Here is a 16,857-nt window from a genome sequence, read left to right as displayed (position 1 = left end):
CAGCGATGAGCGAGCGCGGGGCAGCGCATCGTTCATCGCTGGAGCCTCCACACTGAAACATATGAACGAGTTCTCGTTCATTTATGAACGAGATCGTTCATATCTTTCAAAAAATCGGCATGTGTGTAGGGCCTATAAGTCTGAGTCTCATGCAGAAACCTGGAGAAAATCAGTGGAAGATGTGATTTTTAGTAGTTCTGCTTTTTCATCCACAGGGGATCCCTCTGGGTCACATAAAAGGTCATTTGCACAAATAGTACAAACTGATACCGACACGGACTCTGATTCCTATGTCGACACTAGTGATTCCAGGGGAATTGATCCAAAATTAGCGAAAAACATTCAATACATGATTGTGGCTATAAAGGAGGTCTTAGAAGTTACGGAGCCACCTCCTTTACCACAGGAGAAGGCTTACTTTTATAAAGAAAAGAAACTTAATGTAACTTTCCCTCCATCTCATGAACTGAACAGTTTATTTGAGGGAGTCTGGGTAAACTCTGAAAAGAAATTCAGGTAGCGTACCCTTCCCCTGCAGAGGACAGGAAAAGGTGGGAGTCACCCCCTGTTTTAGACATTGCCTTGTCACGGTTAACAAAAAAGGTGATTCTCCCTGCGCCTGGGACGGCTTCACTAAAAGAGCCGGCAGACCGCAAGTTAGAGAATACGTTGAAATCTATTTTTTTTTTTTTTTTTGAAATACTTTATTTATGCGTGGTCAGGTAGGTACAGAGAGCATACTGAAAATACATGGGACATGCGGCCAACATAGCCAGTGTCCGGGGTAGACCACATTTTTCAAGCATATAACAAGATTAAACAGTGAGGGAGAGACAATCAAGTTCAAACATGGGGTTTGGGGGGGGGGGGGGGAGGGGGGAGGACCACATTTGTGTCTATACATGATGTATACCATGAGAACAAGTAAAGTCAGAATAAGAGGGGGGAGGAGATTCAGAGAGGGGGTGTGGACGAAGAGAGCAGCAGGGAGGAAGGGAAGTTAGAGCGGGGGGTGGGGGGGTGGATTAGAGAGAATTGTCGGAGGGAGAGAGCGGTAGGGGCCCATGGGTCCCTGGGGGGGAGGGGGATGTTCTAAAGGAGGGGAGACTAGTTTCTACGTTCGGCGGCGAGCCAAGGAGCCCAAACCTGCTCGAAGACGTGGCCCCGGTCGTGGAGATAATATGTGATCTTTTCCATTGAGGCGATGTGCCAAATTTTAGCTTTAAGGGAGAGTAGGGAAGGTGGGGAGGGGTTCTTCCAGTTGAGGGCAATCAATGATTTTGCTGCTGCTAAAATATGTGAGGTTAGCTTTTGGGAGAATTTATTGAGGAGTGGGGGGGGATAACATAGCAGGGAGGTCCAGGGGTCTTTCCGGACAGGAGGGTCTAGAAGTGAGTTAAGGAGGGAGTAGACCAAGTCCCAGAAGGGCACAATTACTGGGCAGGTCCACCATATGTGGAGCATAGTGCCTCTATCTCCGCAGTTTCTCCAACAGGACGGGGAGGAGGACGGGAAAATTTTGTTAAGTCGGTCAGGGGTGTAGTACCAGCGGTAGTAGATTTTGTAGGCCGTTTCCTTAAAGGCAGTGGCAATGGAGCTTTTAGCGATCCCCAGCCTCATGTCCTCCCAGTCCTCTGTTTCTGGAGGAGGTCCGAGGTCTTGTTCCCATGCGAGTTCATGGGGCCGGGAAGAAGGGAGGGAGGAGTCTAGTAGGAGAGAGTAGAGTTGGGAGATTATACCTTTGGAGGAATGGGAGTTGACGCATAGGGATTCAAAGGGAGTAAGGGCGCGTTGAAATCTATTTATGTGGCCAATGGAACATTACTCAGGCCTACCACTGCCTGTGCGTGGGTGAGTAATGCTATGGAGAAGTGGTCAGAAAACTTGTCACCAGAAAATGACACAATAGATAGAGACGAGATACTCCTAACTTTAGGTCATATCAAAGACGCTGCTGCCTATATGCTAGAAGCCATGAAAGATATTGGTCTCTTGGGATCAAAAGCCGCTACCATGGCAATCTCAGCACGGAGGGCATTGTGAATTCGCCAATGGAATGCTGACGCAGATTCCAAAAGGAATATGGAGGCTGTCCCGTACAAAGGTGAGGTCTTGTTTGGAGATTGGCTGGATGCGTTAGTTTCTGCGGCTACCGCAGGTAAGTCGACATTCTTGCCTCATGCTCCTGCACCGGCAAAAAGACACATCACTCTCAGATGCAGTCCTTTCGGCCCAATAGATACAAAAAGGGTAAAGGTTCCCCTTTCTTTGCGGGTAGAGGAAGATGAAAAGGAAAAAAGCCCACAGTGTCTCCAGGATCACAGGAGCAGAAATCACCTCTGCTTCTGTCAAACCTGCAGCATGACGCTGGGGCTCCCTTGCGGGAGTCCGCTCAGGTGGGGGCACGTCTGAAACTTTTCAGTCACTTATGGGTTCAATCTGGCCTAGACCCGTGGGTCGTACAAATAGTGTCCCAAGGGTACAAACTGGAGTTTCAATACATTCCCCCATGCCGATTTTTGAAATCGGCCTTACCAGCTTCAGTCCCGGACAGGGAAGTAGTAGCAGCAGCAACACAAAAATTGTGTCAGGAACAAGTTATTTTCCTGGTTCCCTTGTTACAACAAGGAGAAGGGTTTTATTCAAGCCTATTTGTAGTTCCGAAGCCGGACGGCTCGGTCAGACCAATTCAAAACCTGAAAGATCTGAATCTCTACCTGCAAAGGTTCAAGTTCAAGATGGAATCTCTGAGGGCAGTGATTTCCAGTCTGGAGGAGGGGGAATTCATGGTGTCAGTGGACATAAAGGATGCCTACTTACATGTTCCCATTTATCCTCCGCATCAAGCTTATCTGAGATTCGCAGTGCAGGATTGTCATTACCAATTTCAGACATTGCCGTTCGGACTCTCCACGGCACCGAGGGTGATCACCAAGGTGATGGCGGAGATGATGGTCCTCCTTCGACAGCAAGGAGTTAATATAATTCTTTACCTGGACGATCTCCTAATAAAAGCGAGGTCCAGGGAGAAGTTGGTGCAGAACATTGCACTCTCCCTGACAGTACTTCAACATCACGGTCGGATCATACATTTTCCAAAGTCACAATTGGATCCGACGACAGATTATCGTTTCTGGGGATGATACTGGACACAGAAGTACAGAGGGTATTTCTTCCAGTAGAAAAGGCTCTGGAAATCCAGAGAATGGTCAGATTCTGAAACCAACAAGAGTGTCGATTCATCAATGCATTTGGTTGTTGGGAAAGATGGTAGCGGCCTACGAGACCATACAGTTTGGCCAATTCCATGCCAGAGTATTCCAGTGGAACCTATTGGACAAGTGGTCCAGATCCCATCTACACATGCATCAGAGGATAGTCCTGTCATCCAAAGCCAGAATTTCGCTCCTGTGGTGGCTACACAGTTCTCACCTGCTAGAGGGACGCAGGTTTGGATTCAAGACTGGATCCTGGTGACCATGGCTGCAAGTCTCCGAGGCTGGGGAGGAGACACACAGGGGGAGAGCTTCCAAGGAAGATGGTCAAGTCAAGAAACCTGTCTTCACATAAACGTTCTGGAGTTGAGAGCCATTTACAATGGCCTTCTACAAGCGGTGCATCTTCTTCAAGATCAACCCATACAGATCCAGTCGGACAATGTAACAGCAGTCGCGTACATAAACCGTCAGGGCAGAACGAAAAGCAGAGCGGCAATGGTAGAGGTGTCAAAGATCCTCCTCTGGGCAGAAAGACATGCAAAAGCTCTGTCGGCAATTTTCATTCCGGGAGTTGACAACTGGGAAGCAGACTTCCTCAGCAGACACGATCTCCATCCAGGAGAATGGGGCCTCCACCAAGAGTTGACAGGTCTTTGGGAAATTCCTCAAATAGACATGATGGCGTCTCGTCGCAACAAGAAGCTTCAGAGATATTGTTCCAGGTCGAGAGACCATCAAGCAATAGCAGTGGATGCACTGGTGACCCAGTGGGTGTTTCGGTCGGTATATGTTTTCCCTCCACTTCCACTGATACCAAAAGTTCTCAAAATCATAAGAAGAACGGGAGTTCGAGCGATCCTCATTGCCCCAGACTGACCAAGGGGGGCTTGGTATCCAGATCTTCAGTAGTTGCTCATAGAGGATCCTCGGCCTCTTCCTCTGCACGAGGACCTGCTGCAGCAGGGGCCGTCCGTGTATCAAGACTTACCGTGGCTATGTTTGACGGCATGGCTGTTGAGCGCCGGATCCTAGCCCGAAAGGGTATTCCCAAAGAAGTCATTCCCACTCTTATTCAGGCCAGGAAAGGAGTAACGTCTAAACATTACCACTGTATTTGGAGAAAATATGTGTCTTGGTGTGAAACCAAGAAGACTCCAACGGAAGAGTTTCAGTTAGGATGTTTTCTCCATTTTCTCCAGGGGGGTGTGGATGCGGGCCTACGATTGGGATCAATCAAGGTCCAGATTTTGGCCTTGTCTGTTATCTTTCAGAAACAATTGGCCTCCCTTCCAGAAGTTCAGACATTCATGAAAGGGGTGTTACACATCCAACCTCCATTTGTGCCTCCTGTGGCACCATAGGATCTTAACATGGTGTTGCGATTCCTTCAATCGGATTGGTTTGAACCTCTCCAGGAGATAGAGTTGAAATTTCTCACTTGGAAAGTGATCATGATGTTGGCCTTGGCTTCCGCAAGAAGGGTATCTAAGTTAGGGGCCATGTCTCACAAGAGCCCTTACTTGGTTTTCCATGAAGATAGGGCTGAGTTAAGAACTCGTCAGCAATTTCTTCCAAAGGTAGTTTCTTCTTTCCATATAAACTAACCTATTGTGGTGCCAGTGGCTACTGACACCTTTGCTGCTTCAAAGTCTCTGGATGTGGTCAGGGCTTTGAGAATCTATGTCGCAAGAACGGCTCGGATAAGGAAAACAGAGGCTCTGTTTGTCCTGTATGCTCCCAAGAAGATTGGGTGTCCTGCTTCTAAGCAGACTATTGCGCGCTGGATTAGAGGTACGATTCAGCACGCTAATTCCACGGCAGGATTGCCGATACCGAATTCGGTGAATGCCCATTCTACTAGAAAGGTGGGCTCATCCTGGGCGGCTGCCCGGGGGTCTTGGCATTACAACTTTGCCGAGCAGCTACTTGGTCAGGGGCAAACATGTTTGCTAAGTTTTACAAGTTTGACAACTTGGCCGATGAGGACCTACAGTTTGGTCAATCGGTGCTGCAGGGTCATCCGCACTCTCCCGCCCGTACTGGAGCTTTGGTATAACCCCATGGTACTGAAGCGGACCCCAGCATCCTCTAGGACGTATGAGAAAACAGGATTTTAATACCTACCGGTAAATCCTTTTCTCCTAGTTCGTAGAGGATGCTGGGCACCCAGCCCAGTGCGTACTTTACCTGCAGTTGTTATTTTATTAAAAATGTTTCAGCAAGTTGCTGTAAGGTTCATGCCTGTTGGCGTGTATTTTGTTAAATGCCATGTGTGCTGCATGGTTGAAGTGTGAGCTGGTATGAATCTCACCATTAACTTAAACGTAAATCCTTTTCTCGAAATGTCCGTCTCCCTGGGCACAGTTCCTATACTGAAGTCTGGAGGAGGGGCATAGAGGGAGGAGCCAGTTCACACTGTGAAAAAGTCTTAAAGTGCCCATGGCTCCTGCGGAACCGTCTATACCCCATGGTACTGAAGTAGGTCCAGCATCCTCTACGGACTAGGAGAAATGGATTTACCGGTAGGTATTAAAATCCTGTTTTGTTGCCCTGCGATCAGATAGTTGCCACCTACAGGGGGAGGGGAAAAGCCTGTGCAAGTCTGCGATCGCTTCATTAGCAGAGCTGCACAAAAATCAGTTTGTGCAGTCTCTGCGCAGCCCAGGACTTACTCAGCCGCTGCGATTGAATCCTCCTGATCAGGGCTGGAGTTGATGTCAGACACCCTCCCTGAAAACGCCTGAGCCCATCTGCGTTTTTCCAGACACTCCCTGAAAACAGTCAGTTGCCACCCACAAACGGCCTCTTCCTGTCAATCTCCTTGTGAACGCCCGTGCGACTGGATTCTTCGCACCATCCCGTAACAGGGCACCGATCCCCGTAGCAGCCATCCGTCGCACCGGCGCAGTGAGACTCAGATGCATGCACAGTTTAGATCTGATTGCACGCAGTGCGAAAACGCACTGCAGCGATCAGATCTGAATTACCCCCTCAGTCCATCTAACCCTATCCCTCTAATGATTTCTAGCTGTTCTTTTGTTTCTGTATTTCTGATTTTCTAGTATACGGATCCCTGTTTCCTTCTCTTTTCCCTAGATGTTTTGTAAAAATTGATATTTTTTATGATCATTTGTATATTGTTCAACTCTGTACTATGTCTACTTATATATTTTTTTACACATTTATTGAACTGGACATTTTACCAGTCTATCCTGCATCATTACTACTGACCGTTTCATCATTCCATAGACCTGTTTATCCTAGAACATACTGGACAATGATTATACTGACAGTAATCAGAGATGTCGGGCTGTGACTTCAATGGTGAAGGAATTTTTTTTTTTTACACGTATAAAGTTGCAGATGAAGCACAACAGGACTTTGCATGAGGAAAATCCGCAGCCGCTCATGCGTTGCACTTTGGACCTCATTCAGACCTAGCCGCTAATGCTGCCCCATCACAGTTTGCCGTACATTTGCATTGTGCCTGTGCGGTCATTTCTCATTGCGGGCGCACTCCCGAAGGATACGTCCACAACGTGATTGACAGCGGTGGGTATTGGGTGGGCGGCGACGCTGTGGTTTGCGGGCATGGTGGGCTAAACAGAAGCATTCCAGGAGCTTTTTCGTGGTGGCGCCGTGACATCACACACAGCCAATTCGATTAAAAATATGGTGGCGGACCACCTGACGCGCTGGCAGGAGTGAACCTTAAATCGATGCATCCGCAATTTCATTGCGGACGCATCGTGAGGTAACGCCACACATCCTGGACGGCCTTGCCCTTTGCTGGGCGGCCCTCAGTATGTGAGGAGATGGACGCCGGTCTTGCTGAGTATGCAGCGATCTGCGTCCATCTCTGGATAACCCCCTTTGTACACAGATTAAGGGGTACATTTACTAAGCAGTGATAAGAATGGAGAAGTGAGCCAGTGGAGAAATTTCCCCATCAACCAATCAACAGCTCTGTATCATTTTATAGTATGCAAATTATAGCTGTTACTTCAGTGCTGATTGGTTGCCATGTGCAACTTCTCCACTGGCTCACTTCTCTGCTCTTATCACTGCTTAGTAAATGTACCCCTTAGACCCAGTCACACACAGATGTCCACATGTACATCATTTGATCAGTACAAGCCATTTATGACATTTTACTGCTCCCAGTTGTTTTATTTCTGCAAATAATATACAGATTTCGAGCAAAATTGACTGTGTCACGTTGGACCTGGCGCAATTCAAAGCAACCGAAAGGAAGGATACATATGTATTTAAAGTGAGGTAAAATATTGGGTAAATGTCAATATAGCATCAAGGTAGATATTATTCTGCATATAGAATCACATATAAATACACAATTTTATTAATTAGTGATAGTCAAGGAAACATTATTATTATTATTATTATTATTACTACCAGTTATATATATAGCACGCACATATTCTGTAATGATTCGGTTCTGTGAAGCGGTAATGCTAACCACTACACCATCCGTGCTGCCCAACAGTATACATTTATCCCCATTAATGAAACAATCCCTTCAAGTGGCCATTTTATTGAGAAAATTGATAATGCTTGCTCTCCTTTACAAGTAGTAATAGCATCTGAGCTATTGTTTTCAAAATGTCCCTTTTTAAGTACAATTGTTATAAGCAGTACACTGTTATCATAGATAATCCTGTAACTCCTTGTAACCATTGGTGTCTACAGTTTTTCCACAACGAGGACAAAGCAGGGTATCGTCCTTCACCCGACCTCTGTCTTCTCCTGTAATCCTGAGCTCCTTCAGGTAGAAAGCAATAGAGAAGTGGCTGCTCCAAATGGTAAATAGTTCTCCAAAATTATCTTGCATACTAAACTGCATTCTCAACTATGACCAGCAGAGGGCAGATATTGATGTGTGTTATTGGGGACATAAACGTGAGCTATGCCGCCAGTACAGAAAGTTAAACACTACATAGGACAGACATAAGGAGAGAGGAGCTGTAGGAAACTTCAGGAGTAAGGTGACCGATTTTGGGGCAAGAAATCTACAAAAGATCGAATTGGGAAAATTGTGGCAATAATTTCTATTCGTTTTTTAGTGATTTACAGGTAGAATTTTTATTCCCACAGGCAGAGAGGGTAGATCTACCGCACTGGAAAGTACAGAAATACTTTAATTTAGATACAAAAATACAAGTATTTGTATCCGTCCTCTGAAAGAACATTGTTACTTCTTCCCTTACCTAAAAGATCTTTCAAGTCTTTCAAAAACTTTTTTTTGGTGTCCCGGTCTAAGGGCCATACACACTGGGCGATTTTAGGGATTTTAACAACCAACGATATTATTGTTGGTCAATTTTTTTCATCAACGATTTTTGCCTACACACTGGATGATGTTGATGGCCGATTTGGACGATATGACAGTCTATACCTCTTTATCATCCAAACTGACTTGCATTTATAAACGAGGATAGATCAACGATGAACAACTGCGGGGCCGCAAATCGTTCATCGTTGATGCATACACACTGAACGATATTAACGATTTATTGTTCATTTTTGAATTATGTCATTCATATCTATCATCGTTATCGTCAAGTGTGTAGGGACCTTTAGTGTCACATACAAACTGTATCAGACAACAACCTATACATTTCTTCTACATATTTGGGCCTTGTTAAGCTAACTATCCATCCCCCTTGTCTGCTTGTTGTATTAACACTTCTTTGTTTTTCATTAACATTTTCACTGCCAGGTTCTCTGAAGGGGTCATATTCTGAGCTGTCACTCTAATTGTGTCACTCAATTTCTCAAAATCCTTTTTCACCAACTGTGATCAGATTTCTGAGAAACCCGTGGCTCTACTGGATAAAAGTGGAACGATTTTTCAAACCTAAAGGTGGGTACACACTGGGCGAAGTGCTCTATAAGTGACATCGCCTAGTGTGTTCCCTTCCCTGCCGGGGCAGTCGGTGGCAGTGCGTACACACACTGAGCGATATGACAACGATATCGCTCAGTGACGTCACACCGTGGCCAGGCCGTGCATTCAGCTTTTGGATGACAGTCCAAATTGAGCTGCATGCACGGCCGACAACAAGGGTCGTTAATGACCCGCGGGTCCGCACATCGCTTGTCGGCGGCGGCATACACACTGGCCAATATAGTAAACGACGTCGCTCAGGAAGGGCAAAATGAGCAACGTTGTTTACTATTATCACCTAGTGTGTATGCACCTTAAGGATAACCCTGTTCTCTTAGATTCACAATTTCTTTATGGTGCTGTGGACTTATTATTTTACATACATACAAGCTCAAATCCATGTAAAGATTACATTTATTTGCCCCCTTTGTGGGAGAAATCGAGTGATCTTTTTTAAAAAAAAGACCTTGCTGTGCATCTGTTAAAGGTACCTTTGATAAATGAAAAATCCCTTATTGCCACTCTTAAGGGGGGTACACACGTAGAGATCCGTGCTTAAAATCTAAACAATCTGACTAGATTGCTTAGAATTTAAGCACAGATCTGTTGTGTGTATGCGCGCTATCGCCAGTGCTAGACTGAGCCTGCATGCAGGCCAGCGCTACAAGTATAGCGGTACGGGGCGGTATGGCGTACCAGTAATAAATTCCCAGCTGGTACGCCGTCCACCATACTGCATCCCGCTGGCTTTGTTCTGTGTGAGGGGAGGAGAGCGCAGCGTCTCTTCTGCTCCTCAATTCTCTGTGATGCCCGGTGTCGCCATCTCACTCTCCAGCGGCGGTGGCGACGGGGTCAATCTGAATAAGGCACCGGTTTGCTAGCCAATCAGAGATCGCGGACCGGTAGCCGCGGCTCCTGACTGACTGCCTGCCTGTCCGCGAGCTCTGTTTGGCTAACGAACCGGCGCCTCTTTTGAGATCAGTGACGTGCGGTGGGGTGAGGCAGAGCCTTTCCTGTCATACTAACGTTTGTGTCAAAGTTTTGACTGTATAAAGTATATGAAAAATACAAAGAATATGTTTGAAATATCTTCTTTGCATTATTCTAGTCATTTTTATATCCAAAACTCTAGAGTAAAAAGTCTATGGCAGGTGAGGCAGTGCCTCACCTGTGTATCTTTTCTGCACATCTCTGATCAAAACTCACCAAATTTCCAGGAGTTTATACTGCTGCACCTGTGTATAATGCCCAGATGTACCTTTTGGCTCATATATTGCGTGTAAATCTGGCTCTGGTGCTAGCCAGTGCCTCCTGAGCCATTTTAGCTCACCGCACGTCCCTGTTTGAGATACCCGCAGCCAGAGACCTCACCGGATTTCTGGAGCATTGATGGGCAGGGGAGGCGCTGCGCTGTGCTCTCCTCCCCTCACATAGAAGAAACAGCCAGCAGTGGGGGGGGGGGGGGCAGCAATGAGTGCACGGTGGGGCAATGTATATCTGGCACTGTGGGGGCAATGTATATCTGGCACTGTGGAGGTAATGTATATCTGGCATTGTGGAGGTAAATGTATATCTGGCACTGTGGGGGCATTGTATAGCTGGCACAGGGGGGAAGAGTATATCTGGCACTGTGGGGGCATTGTATAGCTGGCACAGGGGGGCAATGTATATCTGGCACTGTGGGGGCAATGTATATCTGGCACTGTGGAGGTAATGTATATCTGGCACTGTGGGGGCATTGTATAGCTGGCACAGGGGAGCAATGTATATCTGGCACTGGGGGTGCATTGTATCTGGCACTGTGGGGCAATGTATAACTGGCACAGGGGGGCAATGTATAGCTGGCACTGTGGGGGTAATGTATATCTGGCACTGTGGGGGCATTGTATATCTGGCACTGTGGGGGCATTGTATATCAGGCACTGTGGGGCAATGAGTATCTGTCACAGTGGGGCAATTTGCATCTGGCACAGTGGGTCATTTGTGTATATGGCATAGTGAGGCATTTGTGTATCTGGCATAGTGGGGGCATTTGTGTATCTGGCACAGTGGAGGCATTTGTGTATCTGGCACAGTGGGGGCATTTGTGTATCTGGCACAGTGGGGACATTTGTGTATCTGACACTGTGGGTGCATTTGTGAATCTGGCAAATATGGGGCAACGTGTATCTGGCACTATTGGGGTCATATGCATATCTGGCACCCCCATATGTGCATCACACCCCCATTTTCATTGGCCACGCTCCATGTGACATTTGGCCACGCCCATTTTTTTGGCATGCACACAGTACCTATAACACAATTTTTTCTACTTACACCACTGATGCAGGCTCAATCTAACAGGTCGCTCACTTCAGCGCTGTGTGAAGTGAGCGGCTACCTGTGTCGTCCCCTCTCGCTCAGCACACATCTCTTTAGTGTGTATCCACCTTTAGTTAAATATAATTCAGAGCTCTCCTTTTGAAGAATGGTGCTCTTCCACCTCTTTTACCTCTTCTTCTCTGAATCTTTTTCTTCTCACTTTACCATCCTGTCTACATGCAACGTATCTATTCTGCGGCATCGCTGTCAAAAAATTAAGTGAGAACGCCTCTTCTCTGAGAGAATCCAGCACCTGAAAAATATTTCTGTGTACTGGCGAATAAGCCTCTGTGGTTTTATTCGTACCACACCGTGTCCTATCCCTAGATAATTTTTCTATCTTTGCGGTAAATTATTTTCCATTGGAATATTTCTACCTTCATTAAAATCCCTATATTCATTATATCTTTGTTTCATTCTCCAATTAGCTATCTCTTTTTGTTTATCATTAAAAACTTTAAAATGATGTGTTTCTCTATGGACCTTAGGCCAGTCTCTTACATGACCCGAATTACAGTCCTCTTTGGGGTATATTTACTAAAGGGGGGGTTCGAAGTGCCCAAAGCAACCAGTCGGATTGTACTTATCATTTATCTAGCACCTTCTAGAAGATAGTAGCTAAAACCTGATTGGTTGCTATGGGCAACATCTCCACTTCTATTAACCCACACTTTAGTAAAAATACCTTTATCTTTTAAATGTCTTAGTTTTATTTTCTATCATTTCCTTCTCAACCTCGTAGACTTTACTCTCTACCTATTCTGAAAACTCGTTACATTTTTTATTATTTTTAGACTGTTCCAATTTTATTTCAACCTTGCTAATTTCCTTTTCTATTCTTTCAAAACCTTTTTCTTTTCAAAAACAATAAGCTGTATAAATTCAATGGAACACTCGTCTAAAATACTATTCCACTCTTTTTCATTTGAATGACCAAACGTGGGATTTTTCATTATCCTCAACCCTCTAGGTACTGTACTCTGCAACATTTGATATAATTCTCAAATCCCTCAATATCCCGCCATGTTCCAGTTTCTTTCACAAACAGGTGTACAGCCTTCACATAATAATCTTCTGGTGTGTAGACATAATTGGACTCTGTTTCTATCTCATTTGCTTCTTTATTAAAAACTCCCAAACATTGCTGTGATTGTTTAGATCTCAAGTCTGCAAAGTTGGACATTGTATCGACTGAACAAGCTTGAAAGGGCTAAGAACTTGGAAAGGAAGTAGTTAATTAAGTATAGAGAAAGTATGAAAGAAGAATGGGACAGACTAAAATGCCCCTTTGTTACCCAATAGAGTGACCACTGCTGCCAAGAGGTGGGGGAGCGGGTACAAATTACCCTGGCCTGAGCCTGATGGAGGGGCCAGGTCGACCCCCCCACCCCCTTACCTGTCTGCAGCAGCTTCTTCTCCAGACAGCACATACTGCTATGGGCATAAGCACTGTGGGCAGAGAACTGGCACATCAACCTCCCAACTCTCCCCACCACCGCCGCCTGCATCCACCATGACCAGGATCATCAGTCTATCTGCTGCTGCCTGCCCACAGCTGCAGCACTGCCACTGGCTTGTCTCATAGGCAGCCGGGTAGTGCAGCTTCCGGTTCCTTTGTTAGGCTCAGCTTCTTTGTCAGCAGCGTTTCGGCAGAAGGAGGCTGGTGGAAGGCAGCTGCTTCAAGAGCAAACGTAAGTATAAAAACACACTCTCTCCTTCCCCCCCTCCCTCTTCCCCCTCCCCAGTGTTATGTGTAAAACTACTTGGCGTAATGCGTAAAAGAGGACTCTGGCATAATGTGTAATAGGGGACTCTACCTGGAGTAATGTAGAACAGAGCACTCTATCTGGTGTAATGTGTAAAAGGGGACTCTAACTGGTGTAATGTGTAAAAGGGGGCTCTATCTGGAGTAATGTGTAAAAGAGGACTCTACCTGTAGTAATGTGTAAAAGTGGACTCTGCCTGGAGTAATGTGTAAAAGAGGCTCTGCCTGGTGTAATGTGTAAAAGAGGGCTCTACCGGGAGTAATGTGTAAAAGGGGGCTCTGCCTGGAATAATGTGTAAAAGGGGTCTCTGCCTGGAGTAATGTGTAAAAGGGGGCTCTACCTGGAGTAATGTGTAAAAGTGGACTCTGCCTGGAGTAATGTGTAAAAGGGGCTCTGCCTGGTGTAATGTGTAAAAGGGGACTCTATCTGGAGTAATGTGTAACAGAGCACTCTATCTGGCGTAATGTGTAAAAGGGGACTCTAACTGGTGTAATGTGTAAAAGGGGGCTCTACCTTGAGTAATGTGTAAAAGAGGACTCTACCTGGAGTAATGTGTAAGAGAGCACTCTATCTGGAGTAATGTGTAAAAGGGGACTCTACCTGGAGTAATGTGTAACAGAGCACTCTATCTGGCGCAATGTGTTTAAGGGGACTCTAACTGGTGTAATGTGTAAAAGGGGGCTCTACCTGGAGTAATGTGTAAAAGAGGACTCTACCTTGAGTAATGTGTAAAAGTGGACTCTGCCCTGAGTAATGCGTAAAAGGGGCTCTGCCTGGTGTAATATGTAAAAGGGGGCTCTACCTGTAGTAATGTATAAAAGGGGTCTCTGCCTGGAGTAATGTGTAAAAGGGGTCTCTGCCTGGAGTAATGTGTAAAAGGGGGCTCTGCCTGGAGTAATATACACGTGTCCTTTAAGTCTGTGTCCGACGATGCCGTAACGCCTTCAAAATGAGGGTGACATCCCCACGCTTTGAAGAATGGTGTCGGGTGCCGCCTCCCAAATGCCGCACCATGTCAATCATGCTGAGGCTGACAGGGGGCTGTGAGCAATATCGCAAGACCCGTACTGCACATGCGCAGACCCCACACCATCTTATGTGTACATAAACCTCGGGTTTGTGTACAAATATGAATTAAGCCATTTGTTCTTATCCGTACCTTAGATTTGTGCCCTCCATGGATATTCCCATGTCCCATAACAATATTCATAACTGGTTTCTAAGCTAGTGTCTGTAGAACCCATCCCTGTACCCTGAGGTTGTACTCGTACAAGTTTTTTTTTTTAAACATGCTTACTCCATACACAGTACTACAACCATTTACACTAATAACTTCAAAGACATTGTCTGCTGTCTTTTACAGAAACCTTTCTGTCAGAGTGTTATCATATAATAATAACAACAGGCTAATGTTGCTTCTCATATCTATGGGGGGAATTTAAGTGTGTTATGTACCGGCAGTCACTAGATGGCGCCCAGCGGTGCAGTTCAAGTGTTGCTCCATTTGGGCGAGTACAGCCGCCGGTGCTGAAATTACTGTTATGTTGTTCTGTAATTTTTAAGGGCTGGAAACTACAGGGTTGAGTCACATTATTATGATCAATAATGTGTGGTGCCACCCTGTGATTTGGGTTAGGGTTAGGCTACGGGAGGGGATGGTTAGGGTTAGGCTGCGGGAGGGGTGGGTTAGGCTGCGGGAGGGGACGGTTATGGTAAGGCTTCAGGAGGGGACGGTTAGTGTTAGGCTGCGGGTGGGGACAGTTAGGGTTAGGCTGCGACAGAGGAGGTTAGGGTTAAGCTGTGGGAGGGTACTGTTGTGGTTAGGCTGCAAGAGGGGATGTTACGGTTATGCCCCCTACACACACAGCGATGTTCCGCTGAGGTGCCCGACGGCTGACAGGCGACCTAGAGGTGGGGGGAGGTGATGGGGGGAGTGAAGTTTCTTCATGCCCCCCGTCATCCGGCTCCATAGCAGTGCATGCTAATATGGACGAGATTGTCCATATTGGCCTGCATGCATAAGTGATGGGGCACCAATGATGAAGGAGCGCGGGGCCGCGCATTGTTAATCGTTGGTCCCTACACACTGAACTATATGAACGAGAACGTTCATATCGTTCAGTGTTATCTGCCAGCGTGTAGAGCCCATAAGGCTGCGGAAGGGGAAGTTGGGGTTAGGCGGCGGGAGGGGGGATAAGGTTAAAATACTTATTACTGAACATTAGGATTCTGAGCAGTGGGATCCCGTCTGCCGGTATTTTGATGCCAACTCCATGCAGAATATTTTGAACCATAAATAAAAAAATATATATATATTGTATGTGTTTTTCCCAAAGGAAGAGGAAGAACCTGGGTCCTAGATCCCCTCAGTGACCTCTCTCCACAAAGACTATCACTGCGATGTCTGTGATAAGAACCCGATTCTCACCCCCACTGAGATCCTCAAACACAAGAGGCAGCACCTAAATTCTCAGGAGAGCCTTATTGTGGGAACGATCACCTGCATTTCCCACCACCCAGATGACATATGGTTTCCCTCCCAGATGTTATCATGTTACATGACCTCCAGTCCAGCACGCATACCAAATCAATAGCACCACAGCCTTGGACAGACAAACACAAGTTAAGTATATAAGCGTGGGAGAAGGAGAGCAGAGTGACACACTCACATCTGCTGTCACTATGAAGGTGCTCTGCTCCCTGGCGTTGCTACTGCTCTTCTTCGCCGGACTTCTGGCTGAATGCCCTCCAGCAGCTAACCTGGTGAACGATGCGGGGGAAAAGCTCTGTGCCCGTATGTTTGAACACAGCAATATATACTTTGACCAGTCTTGCGGGGGAGCATTCCTAGATTCCAAGAATGGAGATGACTTCCCCTACATGCCATTAGGTTGGGGAAATAAGATTTCATCCCTGGTTGTGGCAAGCCGCTGTACCCTGAAAGTGTGGAGCAAAACTGCCAAGGGGGGCAACAACCGGTCCTTCTCTGCTGGGGTGGTCTATCAGCTAAAGGACTATACCAATGGGCTCTTTGGAGACTGGAACAATGCCATCCAGTCTTATTATTGCACCTGCACATAACAGGATACATTGTGGCCTATTCTAGGCTGTATATAATGTAATAAATGTCCATCTCATTCTTTACATTCAAGGTGTTTTGGATTTTATTCTCATTTGCAGGTTTGCCAGGATCACTGGCTCTTGGGGTAAAGGTGGGTTTCTGCTATAACTTTTGTTGTTGTCATCTACACTATATTGTCTCTAGCCCTTTATACCATTCTCCGGGATATAGAGAGGTAGTGATGTATCACTTATACATCAATGGTTAAATCTCAATTATATTGCTTTATAGTTAATTGATGATGTCACACATATACTAAAGTGATGACTTTGTTGCTTACTTTTTAACGTGGTTCAAAGAACAATTGACCAGTAACCATAGCAACCAATCAATCAGCTTTTAGCTGTGTGGGGCAGTAATTTTAATTGCATGGTGAGTGGCTGGTATGGCTGTCAGCACAGCATTATATTAAGGTATTGAGGTAGTGGTATGTCCTATTTGCTGACTCTGTTGTCTGTAATGCTTAGGGTTTCACAGTGAAGGGTA

General features: G+C 46.0%; 1 protein-coding gene across 1 annotated transcript; it reads left to right on the top strand.

Moving 5' to 3' along the window:
* Positions 1-15,932: 15,932 nt before the first annotated feature.
* LOC134949871 (syncollin-like) lies at positions 15,933-16,331 on the top strand. The gene has a single exon (XM_063938573.1). The coding sequence runs from the start codon at positions 15,933-15,935 to the stop codon at positions 16,329-16,331; it is 399 nt and encodes a 132-aa protein (XP_063794643.1).
* The last annotated feature ends 526 nt before the right edge of the window (positions 16,332-16,857 follow it).

The sequence above is a fragment of the Pseudophryne corroboree genome, chromosome 8 (genome assembly GCF_028390025.1).
Source record: "Pseudophryne corroboree isolate aPseCor3 chromosome 8, aPseCor3.hap2, whole genome shotgun sequence".
NCBI classification, from domain to species: Eukaryota; Metazoa; Chordata; class Amphibia; order Anura; family Myobatrachidae; genus Pseudophryne; species Pseudophryne corroboree.
The sequence above is the reverse complement of the archived record's forward strand: the minus strand, read 5'-3'. Positions and strand labels throughout refer to the sequence as shown.